Source organism: Neoarius graeffei, chromosome 24 (assembly GCF_027579695.1).
Source record: "Neoarius graeffei isolate fNeoGra1 chromosome 24, fNeoGra1.pri, whole genome shotgun sequence".
Lineage (NCBI taxonomy): Eukaryota > Metazoa > Chordata > Actinopteri > Siluriformes > Ariidae > Neoarius > Neoarius graeffei.
Window position 1 is genome coordinate 47,998,087 of NC_083592.1, and position 23,278 is coordinate 48,021,364.

The window sequence follows — 23,278 nt, forward strand, 5'->3', positions numbered from 1 at the left end:
GGGGGTGAGAAGGAGATTTTTATATATATATATATATATATATATATATATATATATATATATATATATATATATATATATAGCGCTTGCACACACATTCACTCACTCATACACACTCACACACACATACACGCGTGCTCACACACGCACACTCAGCACATTCACACTTGACCCAAATACTTGAATCTGCAGCCCGGATCCATTCTCAGCTCAGGGTTTTACTTTCACACCTTCCAAACCAGAGACTGACTCTGTAAATGACCTTTCATTGTTTCTCAGGGAAAATAAAGTTAGAAAATAACAGAACAATGGAATGAACAAATGTTTTTGTTTTGACTTTGTCAGGCAATGAGTTAGAACATAAAATATGAAATATTACCAAATGGAGGATTGTAAAATCTGTTCAGAGGATACATCAAAGCAAAGAGTGGGCAAAATATTTTTGAGAATGCAGTCCTGTGTAAAAGTCTGAGGCACGTGTAAAGAAATGCTGTCGACCAAACAAGGCCTAATAAAATAATGTAATGAAATGTTTCAACATTAAAAATACTATAAACAGCCAGCAGTAAGCCATAATAAATGAAACAAAGTCAGTATTTGGTGTGAGACGACCCTTTGCTCACTAATTTACTAAAAATTAGTAGTCTCAGGTTCAATGAGTGGCGGCACGGTGGTGTAGTGGTTAGCGCTGTCGCCTCACAGCAAGAAGGTTCGAGCCCCGGGGCCGGCGAGGGCCTTTCTGTGTGGAGTTTGCATGTTCTCCCCGTGTCCGCGTGGGTTTCCTCCGCGTGCTCCGGTTTCCCGACAGTCCAAAGACATGCAGGTTAGGTTAACTGGTGACTCTAAATTGACCGTAGGTGTGAATGTGAGTGTGAATGGTTGTCTGTGTCTATGTGTCAGCCCTGTGATGACCTGGCGACTTGTCCAGGGTGTACCCCGCCTTTTCGCCCGTAGTCAGCTGGGATAGGCTCCAGCTTGCCTGCGACCCTGTAGAACAGGATAAAGCGGCTAGAGATAATGAGATGAGATGAGGTACAATGAGTGCAGTTTGTAGTCCAGGGAATTGAACCAACAACCTAACCATTAGGCCATAGCTTCTTATGCTGCTCAGATATCATAATATGTTTGGAAAACGAACGTTTGGATCTCTAAAATGTTTTTGTACTGACTTGATAATGTAGAAGTCATCAAATAGAAATCTTAAAAGTTTGTATGAAAAAAGCCCCAATAGGGTGCCTAAGACTTTTGCACAGCACTGTATTTATGCAATATTCATAAAGTAGTGATGCAACTTGTGATCATGAAGTAACAGCTGTGAACCTTGCAAACGCACCAAAATGGTCCTAATGGTGTATAAACTTTTGCACTCCAGTGTAGCAATGTTTGTTAATAAATCTGTCGAATAACTGTCCTTGTTAAACGTATTTATTTCACGTCTCAGTGATGCTGCAGGCACGTGACGACGTCCTGACCGAAAGGAGTCTGGGAAAGAGGATCGACCCTGTCACAGGAGGTAATGTCTGGATCATTACTGCAATTTCTCAGTTCAGAGAGCCGAGCGGAGAGACAGACAGCCGAGACGCAACCCTGTTAGAATGGGTTTCACGAACCGTCGACCTCAACCTAACAAAACCTGTTCTCTGAATCTCAACGATGCTAGCAAGTCCTCTGGGTATAGGAAAGGCACACTATAATGAACAAAAAGCTCTCGCTCCCTGAAGATACCGTTTTTGCAATCTTTTGCTTTTTCAGAAAAGAAATTGTTTGGTTCAAGTTTTATTTTTAATTTTATTATTTTATAATGACAGAAATGCGGAATCATTAAGAAACGCTACAGCATTAACAGTACATACACAAAATACATTTTCTTCCATTTGTTGTTTGAGCAGCAAAATTTTATAATACTTTTTTGTTGATTTTATAATAAATCATGTTCGTCTTGGAGTGAACTTTGAATGTTGTAATCGTTTACACCAAATTGCCACTTTTCTGAATGGTTATGAGTTTGAGTGCATCATTCGTGCTGGTGTTGAGTCACATATACTGTAGCTCTGCATAGTCCTGATATAAACTACACTGAAACTGAATTATACGCACCAGATTAACACTTTTATGCTACTGAGGTGCTATGGATAACCCAGTGGTGAACCGTTACTATAAGACCCCGTCCACACGTAGCCGGGTATCTGCTAAATCGAAGATATTTTTCTACGTTTTGGCCTGTCATCCACATGAAAACACATCAAAAACGAATATTTAAAAAAACTCCGGGCAAAGTGAAGATTTTTGAAAACTCCGTGTATGCCTTTTCGTGTAGACAGAGATAACCAGAGTTTTGCGTTTTAGAACGTCACAATCTGCGCCAAAAAAATGACAACAAATCTGCCCTGACGTCAAACGTGCGACCTTTGTTTACTGCAGAAGCCAGATTAAGCATGGACTTAAGCTAGCCGCACACCACGGCGATCCACGCGGTACCGAACCGACCCATTTCAGAGCCGACTCCCGACAGGGCACGCACATATCCCCCGACTGTTGACGAGTGCAGTCACGATTGAAGCGACACGTGACAACTTAATAGCTTTGTGATTGGCTATTGGATATAGTTACTGTTAAATCCAACACTTGAAGATGCTACAGGCTGAATTACAAATGACACAACATGGAATATGTAGCGCACTATCTAGGCTGCATGAGCTATTATTTCCAACCTTAAATAGTGCACTTATATAGGGGAGTTAAAGTGATTTGGAATTCAGCCACACAACTTGAGCAGAGTGGCTTTCCAGCCCACTGTGTCTATGGATAAAGCTTCAGTCTATGGAATTACAGTATATACCTGCATTAGGTGCTACCAACACGTATTTCTCGCGCTAGAAATTGTGTTTAATGATGTCACGTGTTATATGCGAAAGATATGATTGGCTATTGCTAGCGACTCTCGCCGATCAGTCTGGCTCCCGATTAGTTTTTCGAATCGGCTGTGAGATGAGTCGGTACCATCGAAAACTAGTCTTTACGCCTGACTCGCGACTTCAGTTGGCTCGGTACGCTGAAAATCGGCGTAGTGTGCGGCTAGCTAAAGAGTAATGGATCGGAGTAGTGCCTTGAAAGCGTTAATTATTGTGCAGGTGCTATTTACATGTTTAATTTTAGAAGCCCAACTACTGCTCCAAGAGCACAGGCGATATGATTAGGGGGTAGGATTTGGGGAAATAATGCCATCTACAGGTTTGGAATGCTTATGAATGTGATTGAAAACGCAGATGTTCGGTTATGTGTGGAAGGGATTTTTTTCGAAGACGAGGTGGTGTGGATAAAACATTTTTATAAACGGAGGGGGGGAAAATGTTCGGTTTTAAAAATACCCGGCTACGTGTGTACATGGCATTAGAGCTGGGACTTGAGCTCAGCCAAAACGTAGCCAGACACCAAAAAAGCAACAGGCAAGGGATTAACGGCAGGCTGCCAGGTCGCTCCGTTGTGTGTAGCTGTCGATGTTGATTTTAAAAGTAACTCAGTAAATTACACAAGGAAATGAATACTTGAGTGAAATATGAGTGAGAAATACTGTAGTGAGCATGCAGTGTGGAAGAAAAGTCTGGAGACAGAAATCTTAGTTTCTCGGTCGTTAGCCTGTGCTACTTGCTCTCGACAGCACTGGCTTGACCACTTTATTAGCATTCGCTAACACTACTGATGAACGCTACACCAGCTGGAAGGTGACTTCACTGCTGTGCTGACGATACTGACTCATGGTTAAAGGAACAGTCCACCGTACTTCCATAATGAAATATGCTCTTATCTGAATTGAGACGAGCTGCTCCGTACCTCTCCGAGCTTTGCGCAACCTCCCAGTCAGTCAGACGCAGTCAGATGCGCTGTCACTCCTGTTAGCAATGTAGCTAGGCTCAGCATGGCCAATGGTATTTTTTGGGGCTGTAGTTAGATGCGACCAAACTCTTCCGCGTTTTTCCTGTTTACATAGGTTTATATGACCAGTGATATGAAACAAGTTCAGTTACACAAATTGAAACGTGGCGATTTTCTATGCTATGGAAAGTCCGCACTATAATGACAGGCGTACTAACACCTTCTGCGCGCTTCGACAGCGCATTGATATCTGAGCTCCGTATCAATGCGCTGCCGAAGCGCGCAGAAGGTGTTAGTACGCCTGTCATTATAGTGCGGACTTTCCATAGCATAGAAAATCGCCACGTTTCAATTTGTGTAACTGAACTTGTTTCATATCACTGGTCATATAAACCTATGTAAACAGGAAAAACGCGGAAGAGTTTGGTCGCATCTAACTACAGCCCCAAAAAATACCATTGGCCATGCTGAGCCTAGCTACATTGCTAACAGGAGTAACAGCGCGTCTGACTGACTGGGAGGTCGCGCAAAGCTCGGAGAGGTACGGAGCAGCTCGTCTCAATTCAGATAAGAGCATATTTCATTATGGAAGTACGGTGGACTGTTCCTTTAAACTAGCGTTGGCCTTCGAGAAGGCCAAGGGCGATACATTTTTGGTCCCTCCCACTATAAATCAAAATCTGATTGGTTAATTCATCTGTCACTTCCTACATAAACATACCGTACACTGCCATGGCTTTCTGTCCCAGCAATGAAGTCCTAACCAATGAGTGAGCAGCTCTGAACTCTTCTCAGCCTAGAGACCGCAAACAAAAAAAATCTCATCGGATAACGATTTTAATGTTTTCAGGACAGTAACCCTTTCATTTCTGAAGCAAATTTGATAGAAAATGAGGCCAAATTAGAAGAGAATAATTATCGTGAAATGGTGAAAGAATGAAAGAAATTAAATATAGCATTTGAAATGCTGATATGTTTGGGCCTTCTCTGAAGGCCGAGAAGATCCTGACGGTTCGTTTCTGGTAAAGCCTAAAGTGAACATATTTTAGTTTTTTTGTGAGGTTGGATCCATTGTATGCTAACGCTAAGTCTGAAATTGGAAACGTGAAAAATTAAAAATTTTCACAGTTCTTAGTATGAAAAGGCACATCTACATCACCTTGTTAACATGTATACGGTACCAAGTTTCAAATCTGTATCATGAATAGTTTTGGGTATATGCTCTGAAAACGAACATTGCTCTTAGAAACTAAGTCAAAATCTATTTATGTAAAAATTAGAAAAAAAATTTTTTTAATCCAAAATAGCAAAAGGCACCATAGCAAATGGGTTCCATCCGTCCGATCACGTTTTCGTTTCCAGGCCATATCTTTAAAACTACTGAAGATATCTTCATGAAACTGTGTATACATATCAAGCAACATGTGAACTGGTGCCTTTCGCTATTTTGGATTTTTGAAAAAAAAAAGTATTTTTCAATTTTTTACATAAAAAATAGATTTTGACTTGGTTTCTAAGAGCAGTGTTCATTTCCGGAGCATATATCCAAAACTATTCATGATACGGATTTGAAACTTGGTATACATGTTAACAAGGTGATGTAGATGTGCCTTTTCATACTGAGAAATTTTCATTTTTCATGTTTCCATGGAAACAATTTCAGACTTAGTCTCTCGGGTTAGTCTTAGGCGTAGGTTTTGTTTCCAGAGCAGAACTTGAAAACTATGGGTGGTATGGTCTTGAAAGTTGGTATATGTGTTGATTTAAGTAATGTATATGTGCCTTTTGATACTAAGTAATATGAGAAATTTTAATGTTTAGCTCACCTGGACCAAAGGTCCAGTGGGTTTATGCCATGGGCTGTTGAGGTCAGTGTAAAGAGGTAGGGTTGGTTTCCTGCAGCACAACTTGGAAAATGTGACAAATAATATCTTGAAACTTGGTATATAGTTGGTATATAGGGCAGGGGATATAGATGACTCTGTCTTCTTATTGAATTAAAGTTCGATTTGAGGTGAAGCTACGTTTGAAAAAGTAAGTTAGCTAACTTGTTGAATTTTGCAGAAATTTAATTCAGGCTTGTCTTTTGTTACATTCTTCAGTGTTTTATGTTGTTTCTCTGTTTTTGTTCATTTTATTCGGGAAAATCTGTTACGTTCAGTCATTTTTCTTTTTCTCGATTGATGACAAACGGGTGCAAAAGAAAAGTGTTCGCTGTATCATTTGGAAATGGAGTCCAAGAGAACAAAATTGTCCGTGCTGTCTGGGTGGGAGGGACCGTATACTCTGTCTCCCTGTCAATCATATTGACACTCGCCATTTATGGACGTCATGGATGTGAAAGTGGGCGGATACCCTTTTGAGTATTATATGAATAATAATAAAGCTTAGATTTTATCGGTTTATTGATTTACTGGATGTTATTATTTTTAAGGTTTTAAAAACTACATTATAACTTGAGTTGCCATTATAATGCAGTAAAATGTAATATTTGTTATAAAGACGACTGCAATAGTCTACAGTGCACTGTCGTTTTCCTGAACTCTGAAATTCGAATGTTTCATGTGAAGTACAGCTTATAGTTTTTACAGTATCTTACTGGCAACTTGCTTCACCATAATTTGCAGGGAAATTTTGTTTCAGTGTTTTGTTGAGGTGCTGTTTTATGTCCCCAGATGTGTACCACGTTACTTTCGTGTGTCCTGAGAGTGCGGAGGTGGCTAAGCGTCTCGAGAGGCCAGATGACCTGATGTCGGAGGAGGAAATGGCCCGTCACCTGCAGGCGTACCACCGGGAGGTCCAGAGTCTACAGGACACTTACTGTCACTGCCTGAAGATCATCGATGCTGACCAGCCCCACGTAGATATGTTTAATCAAGGTGAAAACACACCTTCAGCTTCTCTCCTCAGTCTTTCCTTTTTATATGTGTAGCTGGTATTTATTCATTCATTTCTTTATGAATGAGACTGGAGAATTTATTTCGATAGCAACTTTTTGTTAATGAAACTTAAACTCCTGATAATAGTCAGTTATTTTTATTCAATCATGTTATTCAGAATGTACTACAAATTGTTGAGCAACTAAAGTGAAACTAATTAACAGTTATTCCACGAAATCGAGTCGTACTTGAGCTGATAGCTGACGAGGTGCATAGCTCTAAGCCATGTACAACGAGATTGAGTGGAATAACTGTTTTATTCTATCCACATTCACTGGATTTTGAGAAACGGAGCATTTTTGTTTTTATGCTTTGCAAATTCAATAAATAAAAACTTTACACAAAACGTCCGACAAAATAATTTCCACTTAGAATGTAAACAAACCGGCGAAATCACAGGAGCAATTTGTGAAAGATGCTATAATAATAATAATAATAATCTCATCTCATTATCTCTAGCCGCTTTATCCTGTTCTACAGGGTCGCAGGCAAGCTGGAGCCTATCCCAGCTGACTACGGGTGAAAGGCGGGGTACACCCTGGACAAGTCGCCAGGTCATCACAGGGCTGACACATAGACACAGACAACCATTCACACTCACATTCACACCTACGCTCAATTTAGAGTCACCAGTTAACCTAACCTGCATGTCTTTGGACTGTGGGGGAAACCGGAGCACCCGGAGGAAACCCACGCGGACACGGGGAGAACATGCAAACTCCACACAGAAAGGCCCTCGCCAGCCACGGGGCTCGAACCCGGACCTTCTTGCCGTGAGGCGACAGCGCTAACCACTACACCACCGTGCCGCCCCTAATAATCATAATAATAATAATAATTCTTGAAAAATAAAAAAGATACGTTCTTACCATCAGATACTTTTATTCCACATTTTATTGCTTTTTTTTGTATTTTTGGGGGTTTTGTTTTCGAGTAGGGTTTTTATTTTGTCTTCGGTTGGTTCAGCAACACACTCCGCCATTTTGTTTTTCTCTACTCACCACATATGAGCTGATATCCTAGTAGTAGAGTAGCCAATCAGAGCGTGCGATTGCTCATATCCAGTGAATGTGGATAGAATAATAGGAATTGTTTTGTAGTTGCAAGAATGAGGAATATAAATCTGGACATACTAAGTGGTTGTTCAAGGGTGTTAAAAGTATCAGAGGTATGCTTTATATCATATAAAAAAGTTAAAATGAATAAAAAGAAAATATGAAAAGTAAAGAAATGAATACTCCTGTGTTACCAATAACCCGAAAAGCACAAATCTTTAATTTGTATTACAGCTGTCATCGCTATCAGAGCTGCTTTTTATAGAAATGATCATCAGATTGGAGAAGCACTGTTGTATTAATAAACATAACTTATCGGAGCAAGACATTTAGTCCATTAGTTTTCACAGATATTGTAATACAGTATATAGCAATGCTTAAAATTGTACAGTGGTGCTTGAAAGTTTGTGAACCCTTTAGAATTGTCTGTTTCTGCATAAATGTGGCCTAAAACATCATCAGATTTTCACACAAGTCCTAAAAGTAGATAAAGAGAACCCAGTTAAACAAATGAGACAAACATATTATACTTAGCCATTTATTTATTAAGGAAAATGATCCAGTATTGCATATCTGTGAATGGCAAAAGTATGTGAACCTCTAGGATTAGCAGTTAATTTGAAGGTGAAATTAGAGTCAGGTGTTTTCAATCAATGGGATTATAATCAGGTGTGAGTGGGCACCCTGTTTTATTTAAAGAACAGGGATCTATCAAAGTCTGATCTTCACAACACATGTTTGTGGAAGTGTATCATGGCACGAGCAAAGGAGATTTCTGAGGACCTCAGAAAAAGCGTTGTTGATGCTCATCAGGCTGGAAAAGGTTATAAAACCATCTCTAAAGAGTTTGGACTCCACCAATCCACAGTCAAACAGATTGTGTACAAATGGAGGAAATTCAAGACCATCGTTACCCTCCCCAGGGGTGGTCGACCGACAAAGATCACTCCAAGAGCAAGGCATATAATAGTCGGCGAGAACACTGAACAATAATGGTGTGCATGGCAGGGTTGCAAGGAGAAAGCCACTGCTCTCCAAAAAGAACATTGCTGCTCGTCTGCAGTTTGCTAAAAATCACGTGGACAAGCCAGAAGGCTATTGGAAAAATGTTTTGTGGATGGATGAGACCAAAATAGAACATTTTGGTTGAAATGAGAAGCGTTCTGTTTGGAGAAAGGAAAACACTGCATTCCAGCATAAGAACCTTATCCCATCTGTGAAACATGGTGGTGGTAGTATCATGGTTTGGGCCTGTTTTGCTGCATCTGGGCTAGGACGGCTTGCCATCATTGATGGAACAATGAATTCTGAATTATACCAGCGAATTCTCAAGGAAAATGTCCATGAACTGAATCTCAAGAGAAGGTGGGTCATGCAGCAAGACAACGACCCTAAGCACATAAGTCGTTCTACCAAAGAATGGTTAAAGAAGAATAAAGTTAATGTTTTGGAATGGCCAAGTCAAAGTCCTGACCTTAATCCAATGGAAATGTTGTGGAAAGACCTGAAGCAAGCAGTTCATGTGAGGAAACCCACCAACATCCCAGAGTTGAAGCTGTTCTGTACGGAGGAACGGGCTAAAATTCCTCCAAGCCGGTGTGCAGGACTGATCAACAGTTACCGGAAATGTTTAGTTGCAGTTATTGCTGCACAAGGGGGTCACACCAGATACTGAAAGCAAAGGTTCACATACTTTTGCCACTCACAGATATGTAACATTTGGATTATTTTCCTCAATAAATAAATGACCAAGTATAATATTTTTGTCTCATTTGTTTAACTGGGTTCTCTTTATCTACTTTTAGGACTTGGGTGAAAATCTGATGATGTTTTAGGTCATATTTATGCAGAAATATACCATAGAAAATTCTAAAGGGTTCACAAACTTTCAAGCACCACTGTATAAGATATTAATAGTAAGAAAATAAGGAATTATTTCATTTCAGAAGTTTGATATAAGCTCAGGATAACTCGTCCTGCTTTGTTTAGGACCCTTAGCCATGTTTAAAGTCTTTCCGAAGTCTCCTGCCCTAGTACACATGTTGCAAGACTTCCAGTCCTTAGTGTACGTACAGTACAGGATGGTAGCCATTTCCCCACTGTGCTGACCCGAGCCGTGGTCAGAGCTCAGCAGTGCAGATGCTCCACCGAGAGCCAGTGATTGGCCTGGTTAGGGTACATCGCCTCAGGCAGTGCTACAGGCGCCTAGTGTCCTGCGAGGACCCGATCAACAGTGTGCAGCCTTCACCAGAGCCATTAAAGCCGTCCCAGTACAACCTGTCTCGATATTACACCGCTCAACTTGACAAAATAATAATGCACTTCCTTTTGTGGTGGGGATACGGCACACACTGCCTGCTGAATATTTTAACTCTCATTCTAATTTTGCATATATCATCCGATTATAGAGTGAGGAAAGATCCTGAGGGGGATTTGATGGAAGTCTTATTTGTGTTCATGTTTCGGGTCAGACCCTGAATACTCCATTCCTTATATTTGTTTAATGAAAATAAATAAATAGACAGTAATACATTTATACCCCATCACGACTAGATTAACAAGAGTTTCCACTTTTCTGGCATTTTGCTTTCTCTTTGTGTAGCCAGATTATGGTCGTAATTCATATTCATATTCTCGAACTGTCACGTTCAGCTGAATATGAGCTCATTGCGCTATTTCCAGCAGCATTAGTGCATTAGTATTGCATTCACGCTGCCATTTCGAGCACCAGGAGAGCAACTCTAGACTCTTCCACTAATGGTTTGAAGATTTCAGCTTGATTTTTAAATGTGAGTTTTGGCCCAACGTGCCTCGTCGCACATCTGTCTTTATTTAATTACGCTGAGTGTGCTTGATTGAGTTAAACGGTGGAAATAAAATAAATATTTGCAATCTTTCTGCTCTATTAAACATTCATGGCTTCAAGACCGAGCAATAAACTGCAATAAAGATGTCGCCTTAAATATTGATTATTGCTAATTCAGTATGCGGTTTGATTGTGACGTTACTAGCCTCCCCCTGATGTAGCCTTTTAACACATTAGCATGTTTTGCATATTAACCATTTATCGGTGCCGTTGTCTGGCAATTAGCGTAAAACGTAGGACGAGAGAGACTCATTAGTTATAATTAGGCCACTGTTAATTATCACACATTAGGGGGAACAGATGAAAGGCATTGTCATGGGTGAAGCCCAGCTGTAAACAGATGTTCGCTGCCCTTGTGGAGCACAGACGAGGCCTCTAATGATTTATTAATCAAGCCGACTTCCTTATATTCAGATTAGCTACGATGGCTGTTTATCATCCGAGCATGTGGCATTTAAAAGGACGTTCTCATTGCGCCGATATAAACACTGTATTATCCAGCTCCATTAAACAGCTCAAGAAGATTTCTTCTGTTAGCGCAATACAAGATACTGAGCTCCAATTTGTGAAAGAAAGCATGCTGAGGCTGTCCGAGGACAAATTGTCCCAAAATAGTTTTGTTTTTTGCTTATATATTTTTTTCAATCTCCTAATAAAACATGCCTATAAAGACGTCTTATACATGCACTAGGTTTAATTACATGAGTCGTTTGTGACCTGTATAATTAGCGCAATGGCACTGACATATTAACGACAATTAAGTTCACCAGAGTTAATGGTTTATTATTGATTGGTTGCATTTGTTACATTGGCACAGTTATTTATCATTTGTTGGAAATGTGGTTGTTTTCCCAGGACAAAGCAATAAAGTCAGATCCTGCTATTGGACAGTGATCTAAAATCAGAAATCTTCACTTGAATAAATTCAGGTCTTCCTGTGTCCATTCTGTCCTGCAGTGTTGAGCTACGTCCTGTCCAAGCATCGCTCCGACGCGCCTCACACTCCCAGAATCCTCTTGCTCGGCCCACCGGGATGTGGGAAGAGTCTCCAGGCCAGTTTGCTTGCGGAGAAATACGGCCTCGTCGATAGTGAGCTAATGCACTGTTTATAAACTTCTCTTTATATATAATTAAAACAACAAATAATGAAGGAGTATTCTGTCATAGGAGAATAATCAAGGAGTTACTGTTACTGCAAAATTACAGCGCTTGTGAAGTGTTTAATTCCTCTTACACCACGGCAATTTGCCAATGAGTACAACTATACTTTTATCCATTGCGAGACAAGTTAGTTCCTGTTTTCACTTACGCTCACCGGTCACTTTAATAGGAACTTGTTCTTGTGGGTGGTAGAAATGGGCAACTGGACTTGCTTGAAAATTCTTGAAAACGTTTCACCTCTCGTCCAAAAGGCTTCCTCAGTTCTGTCTGACTAATAGGGAGTATCAGATATTTATCTTCTCCTGGATCAGAATCAGAGGTAGGGTTTACATTAGACCGTATCAGCGGATCATCAGATTAACGTTTTTAAAACGATTAGCGTGCACACAGCAACACCAATACACGATTCGCGTGCACACAGCAACACCAGTACACGGATACGCTCGGCTCCGCAGGCATCCTGCGCTCCAAATCACTCCGCCCTGAACAGCGAGTGCCCTCTGGAGGGTGCGCACTCCGGCCCTGCGCAGCTCACAGAGCGCGCGAGTGAAGTGCACAAGCTGTGATTCGGGACTGAGCCGCTGTGTGTGTGATCCCAGCGCATATCACTTACCACTTGCAAGTGGAAGGATGGCAAGCCTAAAGACCATCATAACTACACAATGGGCAGTATTTGCATCAGTATTTGCAGTATTTTCATACTTTTATACTCTTTAATGAAAGGTGATACAAGGCGGAAGTCCGCGCCGTTTTTCAGCAGTCGCGTCACATGACCAACGCCAGCGAATCAGGAAGGTGGATGTCACAGTGACGTTGTCCAATGACGACGCCAGCTAGAGCTCAGCACAGCGTATCCGCGTATTCTCAATGTTTACACAGCACCGGATCAGACACGATCTAGATTGAATACGTGGACCCTGGCGGATTCCCGTTTCCCGGCGTTTCCAGGCGGTTTAATGTAAACGGACAGTGCATCCGCGAAGAAAACGAGACAGATACGGTCTAATGTAAACTTGGCCTAAGGTGTCATTGAGGCATCATGTTGGTGTGGGTCACTGGAGGCTGGGTGTGAACGGCGAGTCATTAGGGTGATCAAAGGATTGTCCGTTAGGGTGATCAATGGCAATCTGACTCTCTCTGTCCTCCTGTGAGTCACCGAAAACAGCTGGGTCCTGGCGTACACCCAGCCGTCTGAGAAGAGTGTCCAAGACCGCCTTGTAGATGTTTGACAAATGATGTCTTAGACCCCCACCTCTGTTCAGTGATGGCCGTTCCAGGTTGACAAAAATGGCTTCTTTAACGCCTCGCTCATACCAACGATCCTCTCTGGCTAAAATGCGTACGTCACAATCCTGAAATGAGTGTCCTTTGTTGTTAAGATGAATGTAGACAGCCGAGTCCTGGCCTGACACTCATTTCAGGATTGTAACGTACGCATTTTAGCCAGAGAGGATCGTTGGTATGAGCGAGGCGTTAAAGAAGCCATTTTTGTCAACCTGGAACGGCCATCACTGAACAGAGGTGGGGGTCTAAGGCCCTGTCCACACGGCAACGGATTCAGGTGACTCCGATACAATTGCTTATCGTTTAGGCCTGGCGTCCACACGGCACCGGCGTTTTGGGTGCCCAAAACGCAATCTTTTTGAGAACGGGTTCCAGAGTGGAAAGATCTGGCAACGTTGCCGTTGTGAAGTCGTCTGGATGAGTAGAATGGATTTGTTTACGATGACGTCACAACCACATGACTGTGAGTGCTTCACGCCGGGTAGAAGTGTAACGAATATCACCAGGAAAAAGCCTTACAGAGCACTAGTGAGAGTGAAACATGAGCTTGGATATTATTATTATTATTATTATTATTATTATTATGTTCAGTGTTAGTTCACAGTAGTAATGCAAGAAGCAGAATAGTGACAGTAATAGTGAAGCAAAAATATGCAATTGTACAAACACTGCAGCTCTACAGCAAAATATTCATTTATGAAATGGTCTGATTCTTAACACCAGTAGTGCCAATGATCTTCTCATTGCAATGCGATGCGAGTTGTCAACAAATCCTATAACTTGGTTCATGAAACGCGCTTACAAAATATTTTCACTGTGAATATTTATTGTGTAATGGTGCAATCCCGCCAGCAAAAATAGGGAAAAAAAGGAGCGATCTCACCTCTTCAGATGTTGATTTAAGTCCGACAATACATTCCTCAAAAAGGGCGTAGAGGAGCAAATTAATCCAATTTATTCCGGACCATTAAAGACGCCGCCTTCCGCGTAGAATCATACGTCATCCTCGCCACCATATTGGATAGGTCAAAGCGGAGAATAAAGATTCATGTGCTGCCTTTAACTGTACCAACAGGTTTACCGTCCAAACGAGATCACATGGGATTACCTTTCACAGGTGAGAAACAAATTAATCCATCGACGTGTAGTATTCAATTTATTCCGGACCATTAAAGACGCCGCCTTCCGCGTAGAATCATACGTCATCCTCGCCGCCATATCGGAGAGGTCAAAGCGGAGAATAAAGATTAGCTGTGTTTAACTGTACCAACAGGTTTGCCTGTTGAGAGGTGTGGCATGTGTATTGCATCGTTTCCAGCAAGCGTTGCATTGCCATATGGACCAGATATTTTACTGATTGTTGCCCATTTGGACGCGATATATTTTTAAATAACATCTCGTTGCCGTTGTCGTGTGGATGTAGCCTAAGGCCACATCCACACGACAACGGCAACGTGATGTTATTTAAAAAAAATATCGCCTCCAAATGGGCAACGATCAGTAGAAATCAGGTCCATATGGCAACGCAACGCTTACTGAAAACGATGCAATACACATGCCACACCTCTAGGGGCGCTGTAAGACGGTCCCTTCGGACACACCAGAACAACCCATACGAAAAAGAACAGTAAAGAACTTATAAGAGTTTACCACTGTCTTAGTAGTAAATCCTTATAAATATAAATAAATATATATGCCATGTATGATTTACTCCTGAAAGTGGCCCATTTTGCATTTTCCTCATACAAATTTTTTATGAAAATCTAGTATGTATGAAGTGAACATTGTGCATGGTTTTTACAGATAATGTGTATGATGAATTACACCGTCTTTGTATGCTTCATGTAATGTTTGTAGTTTTAAATCATATTTTACAGTTTAAAATGTACATGCCTTTTATATGTAAATCCAACACAAACATATGTGGATTTACATATAAAAGGCATATACATTTTAAACTGTAAAATATAATTTAAAACTACAAACATTACGTGAAGCATACAAAGACGGTGTAATTCATCATACACATTATCTGTAAAAACCATGCACAATGTTCACTTCATACATACTAGATTTTCATAAATTTGTATGAGGAAAATGCAAAATGGGCCACTTTCAGGAGTAAATCATACATGGCATATATATTTATTTATAAATCCTTATAAGGATTTATCCTTATATTTATAAGGATTTACTACTAAGACAGTGGTAAACTCTTATAAGTTCTTTACTGTTCTTTTTCGTATGGGAATAGAAGTAAGGACGCATGCGCATAAACTATTATGCGCGAGACTTCATATTAGCCACAAAGTCAGGAAAATCTGTTCGTAAAATTACATTATAATGACCAAATACAATAAAAAGTATTTTTCCAGTCTCACCTGTGAAAGGTAATCCCATGTGATCTCGTTTGGACGGTAAACCTGTTGGTACAGTTAAACGCAGCTAATCTTTATTCTCCGCTTTGACCTTTCCAATATGGCGGCGAGGATGACGTACGCGGAAGGCGGCGTCTTTAATGGTCCGGAATAAATTGAATACTACACGTTGATGGATTAATTTGCTGTTTCTCACCTGTGAAAGGTAATCCCATGTGATCTCCTTTGGACGGTAAACCTGTTGGTACAGTTAAACGCAGCTAATCTTTATTCTCCGCTTTGACCTTTCCAAAATGGCGACGAGGATGACGTACGCGGAAGGCGGCGTCTTTAATTGTCCGGAATAAATTGAATGATACACGTTGATGGATTAATTTGCTTTTCTACGCCCTTTTTTGAGGAATGTATTGTAGGACTTAAACCATCATCTGAAGAGGTGAGATCGCTCCTTTTTTCCCCTTATTTTTGCTGGCGGGATTGACTCTGCCCTAAGGGCTATTCTCTCTCTCTCTCACTTTGCACCAGGCATTACACAATAAATATTCACAGTGAAAATATTTTGTAAGCGCGTTTCATGAACCAAGTTATAGGATTTCTTGACAACTCGCATCGCATCGCAATGAGATCATTGGCACTACTGGTGTTAAGAATCAGACCATTTTATAAATGAATATTTTGCTGTAGAGCTGCAGTGTTTGTACAATTGCATGTTTTTGCTTCACTATTACTGTCACTATTCTGCTTCTTGCATTACTACTGTGAACTAACACTGAACATAATAATAATAATAATAATAATATCCAAGCTCGTGTTTCACTCTCACTAGTGCTCTGTAAGGCTTTTTCCTGGTGATATTCGTTACACTTCTACCCGGCGTGAAGCATTCACAGTCATGTGGTTGTGACGTCATCGTAAACAAATCCGTTTTACTCATCCAGACGACTTCACAACGGCAACGTTGCCAGATCTTTCCACTCTGGAACCCGTTCTCAAAAAGATTGCGTTTTGGGCACCCAAAACGCCGGCGCCGTGTGGACGCCAGGCCTAAACGATAAGCAATTGTATCGGAGTCACCTGAATCCGTTGCCGTGTGGACAGGGCCTAAGACATCATTTGTCAAACATCTACAAGGCGGTCTTGGACACTCTTCCCAGACGGCTGGGTGTACGCCAGGACCCAGCTGTTTTCGGTGACTCACAGGAGGACAGAGAGAGTCAGATTGCCATTGATCACCCTAACGGGCAATCCTTTGATCACCCTAATGACTCGCCGTTCACACCCAGCCTCCAGTGACCCACACCAACATGATGCCTCAATGACACCTTAGATGAGCTGGTCATCAGAGTTCTGATTCTGATCCAGGAGAAGATAAATATCTGATACTCCCTATTAGTCAGACAGAACTGAGGAAGCCTTTTGGACGAGAGGTGAAACGTTTTCAAGAATTTTCAAGCAAGTCCAGTTGCCCATTTCTACCACCCACAGTTTACTATGGCCTGGATGATTGAGAATCTTCACAGACATGAACTTGTTCTTGATTCTAAGAACCCTGTTCTTGGCTGCAGGAGTGGAACCCAACGTGCTCTTCTGTTTTCTGTTGCATGCTGAGATGCTTTTCTGCTCACCACAGTTGTAAAGAGTGATTATATGAATTACTATATCCATCCAGGGGCGGCACGGTGGTGTAGTGGTTAGCGCTGTCGCCTCACAGCAAGAAGGTCCTGGGTTCGAGCCCCGGGGCCGGCGAGGGCCTTTCTGTGTGGAGTTTGCATGTTCTCCCCGTGTCCGCGTGGGTTTCCTCCGGGTGCTCCGGTTTCCCCCACAGTCCAAAGACATGCAGGTTAGGTTAACTGGTCACTCTAAATTGACCGTAGGTGTGAATGTGAGTGTGAATGGTTGTCTGTGTCTATGTGTCAGCCCTGCGATGACCTGGCGACTTGTCCAGGGTGTACCCCGCCTTTCGCCCGTAGTCAGCTGGGATAGGCTCCAGCTTGCCTGCGACCCTGTAGAAGGATAAAGCGGCTAGAGATAATGAGATGAGATGAGACTATATCCATCCATCCACCCATCCATCTTCTACCGCTTATCCGGTCCGGGTCGCGGGGGTAGCAGCCTAAGCAGAGCAGTCCAGACTTCCCTCCCCCTGGCTACCTCCACCAGCTCTTCCGGGGGAATACCGAGGCGTTCCCAGGCCAGCCAAGAGATGTAATCTCTCCAGCGTGTCCTGGGTCTGTCCTGGGGTCTCCTCCCGGTGGGGCATGCCCAGAAAACCTTCCTTGGGAGGCGTCCAGGGGGCATCCTAACAAGGTGCCCAAACCACCTCAACTGACTCCTTTCGATGTGGAGGAGCAGCGGTTCTACTCCGAGTCTCTCCCGAATGACCAAGCTTCTCACCCTGTCTCTAAAGGAGAGCCCAGCTACCCACCCTGCGGAGAAAACTCATTTCTACCGCTTGTATCCGCGATCTCATTCCTTCGGTCACTACCCATAGCTCGTGACCATAGGTGAGAGTGGAAACGTAGATGGACCAGTAAATTAAGAGCTTTGCCTTTTGGCTCAGCTCTCTCTTTACCACAACAGACCGGTTTAGCGTCCGCATCACTGCTGGCACTGCCCGATCCTTCTGTACAACTCCCGCTCCTCCTTACCCTCACTCGTGAACAAAACCTCGAGATTTTTGGTAGCAACTCCCCCCTGACCTGGAGTAGGCACTCCACCTGTTTCCGGCTGAGCGCCATGGCCACGGACTTGGAGGTGCTGATCCTCATCCTAGCCGCTTCGCACTCGGCTGCAAACCGTACCAGCGCATGCTGTAAGTCACAGATTGATGAAGCCAACAGGACCACATCATCCGCAAAAAGCAGAGACGTGATCCTGATGCCACCAAACCAGACACCCTCCGCCCCTTGGCTGCGCCTAGAAATTCTGTCCATAAAAGTTGTGAACAGAACTGGTGACAAAGGGCAGCCCTGGCGGAGTCCAACACGCACTGCAGTTACTATATCCTTCCTGGCAAAAAAGCTCGAACCAATCTGGCCATTTTCCTCGGACCTCTCTTATCAACAAGGCGTTTGTTTCCACCCACAAAGCTGCCCCTCACTCAACTCAATGTTTATTTGCTTTTCACACCATTGTGTGTAAACACTAGAGACTGTTGTTTGTGTGTGAAAACCCCAGGAGATGAGCAGTTTCTGAAATACTCAAACCAGTCCGTCTGGCTCAAACCGACACCCATGCCACGGTGAAAGAAAGTCACACTTTGAGATCAGTTTTTCCCATTCGGATGTTTGAACATCGTGAACATTAACTGACGCTCGATTTGTATCTGCGTGATTTGATGCATCAAGAGATCGGCTGATTAGAGAACCCCATCAAACAGCAGGCGGATGGGTGTTCCTAATAAAGTGGCCAGTGATTGTATGTTCTAACAGCATTATAATCATGAAACTAAGCTATATTAAAATATATAAAACCCCAACGTCTTCTATCCTGAAGACTTTCCCTGTAGAACCCTTTATATTAATGTTAAATGTCTCCTTACAGAAAGCTTTACCATGCCAATGATTATATGTCTCATCTCATCTCATTATCTCTAGCCGCTTTATCCTGTTCTACAGGGTCGCAGGCAAGCTGGAGCCTATCCCAGCTGACTACGGGCGAAAGGCGGGGTACACCCTGGACAAGTCGCCAGGTCATCACAGGGCTGACACATAGACAACCATTCACACTCACATTCACACCTACGGTCAATTTAGAGTCACCAGTTAACCTAACCTGCATGTCTTTGGACTGTGGGGGAAACCGGAGCACCTGGAGGAAACCCATATGGACACGGGGAGAACATGCAAACTCCGCACAGAAAGGCCCTCGCCGGCCACGGGGCTCGAACCCGGACCTTCTTGCTGTGAGGCGACAGCGCTAACCACTACACTACCGTGCCGCCCAGTGATTATATTGTTATCTTTAAATATCAAAATATAGTTTTATTATTTTTAGAGTATGTGGAGCATCCACTGTATTAGTTGAGCATATTCATATAAACCTGTGATTTAAATTGCAGTCTGCACTATTGTCAGAGCTGCTCATGTTAACAACTTCTGACCAATCAGATTTCAGAAGTCAGCGGTGCTGTGGTATATTAATTATATAAAGTCCCTTCTCAGGCTTAATAATAATAATAGGTATTATTATTTAGTTTTTAATGAATTTATTATATACATACAGTATAATATTTTTATTATTATTATTTATTTTTTAAATGTATTTATTGGTCTATATTTTTTAGCCTATATATCTCTCCTGCCCTATTGCATAATAATAATAATAATCTCATTATCTCTAGCCGCTTTATCCTGTTCTACAGGGTCGCAGGCAAGCTGGAGCCTATCCCAGCTGACTACGGGCGAAAGGCGGGGTACACCCTGGACAAGTCGCCAGGTCATCACAGGGCTGACACATAGACACAGACAACCATTCACACTCACATTCACACCTACGGTCAATTTAGAGTCACCAGTTAACCTAACCTGCATGTCTTTGGACTGTGGGGGAAACCGGAGCACCCGGAGGAAACCCACGCGGACACGGGGAGAACATGCAAACTCTGCACAGAAAGGCCCTCACTGGCCACGGGGCTCAAACCCGGACCTTCTTGCTGTGAGGCGACAGCGCTAACCGCTACACCACCGTGCCGTCCCCCAATAAATTCTTTTTTTTTTAATTATAATAATAAGTTCTTCTCATTATTATGTTTTTTAATGAATGTATTAGTCTATTTTTTTATCCTATGTATTATATCTGTCCTGTCCTTTCTTTCCTGCCTTGAAACTGTCTTACAGGTCACTCAGAACATTGTGCATTCTGTTTATTTAAACTTTAAACCCACTCTGTTTCTCTCTTCCATGCTCTCTGCCTGATTCTTTTTCTCATTTTTGTTCACACATTTTTTTTCTCTGTTGCTTTTTCTGTCTTTCTCTCTGTAGTTTGTTGTGGTGAACTTTTGAAAGCAGTGGCGGCGGATGAGAGCAGTATGGGAGAGCTCATTAAACCCTTTCTGGAGTTAGGACAGCAAGGTAAACTTCTTCACCTCCTCACATACACTCGCTGTCAAACAGGTCACGCACCGAGGAGAGCTGAAGCTGAAGTGTAAGGGGCCTATTTGGAGTCTGCCAACTCTGTTAGACTTTTCTGCTTTCAGGCAAATAATTAGACCACCCACGTCACACGCAGCGCACCCAGTTACATCATGATGTTTGCATATGTATGATGGTATGGTAAAAATAAACCTGTAACATCCCTCTGTCCAGTTAGTATTACAATACTGTGACCAGGCGATATTCACTTTCTAAAAATGATATTCATCACGCTGATCTTATCAACCATTCTGATTTAGTGTAAACATGTCACGATTATTTATTTCTGGGACCTAATTTCCATATGTACAAGTACATTATAAGTTATGTGAGAACTGACAGGCAAAGAGAGAGAGAAAGCAGTGGAGAGAGGTACAGAAATGGAGAAAGAGAAAAATAATAGCGTGAGAGCACTAGGAAGAAAGGATGCAAGAAAAGCTGCTTTTTTTTTTTTTTAAAGATTTTTTGGGGGGCTTTTTTTTCACCTTTATTGGATAGGACAGTGTAGAGACAGGAAATGAGTGGGAGAGAGATGGAGAGGGATCGGGAAATGACCTCGGGTCGGAATCGAACCCGGGTCCCCGGATTTATGGTATGGCACCTTATCCACCTGAGCCATGACGCCCCCAACAAGAAAAGCTTTAAGAGAGAAAAAGAGAGTTAGAAATACAGAAAGATAAGAAAATGAAAACGAGAGAGAAAAAGTCAGGAGGAGGAATGAGGGAGGATGAGGATGGGGAACGCTGCAGTCTACAGGAACGTTGAAATTGTGAGTTTTACGTGAAGCTGCTGATTGATCACAGTGACATCATGAAGGTGCAGGTGGAATTTAAATCCAGGAACCGAAAAAAAAATCAACTTTATATGAGGGTACTTCAAAAAGTTCTCGCCTCACCTGGAAACAAGGGGTGTAACTGTATACTGTAAAGCCTTCTATCACTGTCCACAAAAACTCAACTGAAAGAAGCAATTAAAGAAAAAAGGAGCGGAAGGCTTCGAGCTGGCATGATGTTGCTCCAGGACAACGCACCCATCCACACAGCACAGGTGGCAGGGGCAGAAGCAGCCAAACATGGTTTTGAACTGTTGCCCCATGCACCTTACTCACCCGACCTGGCACCATTGACTTCCCAAACTGAAATCCCATTCGTGTGGTCGCCATTTTCAGAGTGATAATGTGAAGTCATCCATGTTGTTGAGGAGAATCTGGAGGCTCAAAATGTGACCACCTTCTGTGAAGCTATAGTGAAGCTTGAACATCAGTGGACCAAGTGCATTGAAATTAAAGGAGACTATGTTGAAAAATAATGCGAGAACAGTCTTTCTCCTGTGATGTTTTCTGGGTGAGGCTGAGAACTTTTTGAAGTACCCTCATAATATTTTTAAATAATATTCGCTGGCAGGCGGCACGGTGGTGTAGTGGTTAGCGCTGTCGCCTCACAGCAAGAAGGTCCGGGTTCGAGCCCCGTGGCCGGCGAGGGCCTTTCTGTGCGGAGTTTGCATGTTCTCCCCGTGTCCGCGTGGGTTTCCTCCGGGTGCTCCGGTTTCCCCCACAGTCCAAAGACATGCAGGTTAGGTTAACTGGTGACTCTAAATTGACCGTAGGTGTGAATGTGAGTGTGAATGGTTGTCTGTGTCTATGTGTCAGCCCTGTGATGACCTGGCGACTTGTCCAGGGTGTACCCCGCCTTTCACCCGTAGTCAGCTGGGATAGGCTCCAGCTTGCCTGCGACCCTGTAGAACAGGATAAAGCGGCTAGAGATAATGAGATGAGATGAGACACACTCTTCATAGCAACATTCTTGAAGGCCAACGCGAGCTGACCCGTGACTCGGTGCTGTTAGCACGGCAATCCAGTTAGCATCCAGCCGGCGTAGCAGTAGCGTTAGTGAAGGCCAATGCAAGCCTACCTGCGACTCAGTGATGTTAGCACGGCAATCCAGTTAACTTCTAGCTGGTGTAGTGTTAGTGAAGGCCAATGCTAGCGCAGTCAAGCCGATTATTATTATTATTATTATCATCATTATTATTATTATTATTATTTTCCCAGTTAAATTTACTTAGTTATTTTAAAAATCATCGACAACTACACACAACGGCGTGACCTGGCAGCCAAAATTCTCTCAAAATCTTCCGCTTTTAATGAAGCAAACCTCACACCCATGTTTGTTTTACAAATTGTCACAGTCACTTGCTAGCACAGAAGTTTTACATCTCTGATGTGTCTCTTTTCCAGTTTTTCGATGTCCGTTGGTATGTTTTTCTCTTGTAAATATGCATGCAGAATAGCTAATGAAGTTTTGGTAGCCTTTCGAGTGTTCAGCGCTTCTTTTAGTTTCAGTTTTCAGTTTATTTATTTAGTGCTTAATTACAGCATGGCTAATCCTAGCAATAGCACTCATAGTGCTAGCCTCGTCTTTTCTCTTATAAATAATAAATGCACAGCAGAGCATGCACAGCAGAAAAGTTTTGTCATTGGCTCTTCGCAAGAGCTCTGATGTGTGATGTCGTGTTGTCTTGACAATGTGCAATATTATAACAATATTGCATGCTCCTTGTCCATTGGGGAGAGTGGCGTAATACATGGAGG

The 23,278-nt window shown here is 42.4% G+C and overlaps 1 protein-coding gene across 2 annotated transcripts in view; it reads left to right on the forward strand.

The window, feature by feature from the left end:
- ak8 (adenylate kinase 8) overlaps window positions 1–23,278 on the forward strand; it is a 76,279-nt gene that overhangs the window by 21,949 nt on the left and 31,052 nt on the right. The window contains exons 7-10 of one of the 2 annotated variants that reach the window (XM_060906728.1): window positions 1,442–1,513; window positions 6,549–6,752; window positions 11,691–11,822; window positions 20,539–20,628. In XM_060906728.1, coding sequence (XP_060762711.1) covers window positions 1,442–1,513; window positions 6,549–6,752; window positions 11,691–11,822; window positions 20,539–20,628 — 498 coding nt within the window. The remainder of the gene's footprint in view (window positions 1–1,441; window positions 1,514–6,548; window positions 6,753–11,690; window positions 11,823–20,538; window positions 20,629–23,278) is intronic. The other variant, XM_060906729.1, reaches the window with a different exon arrangement.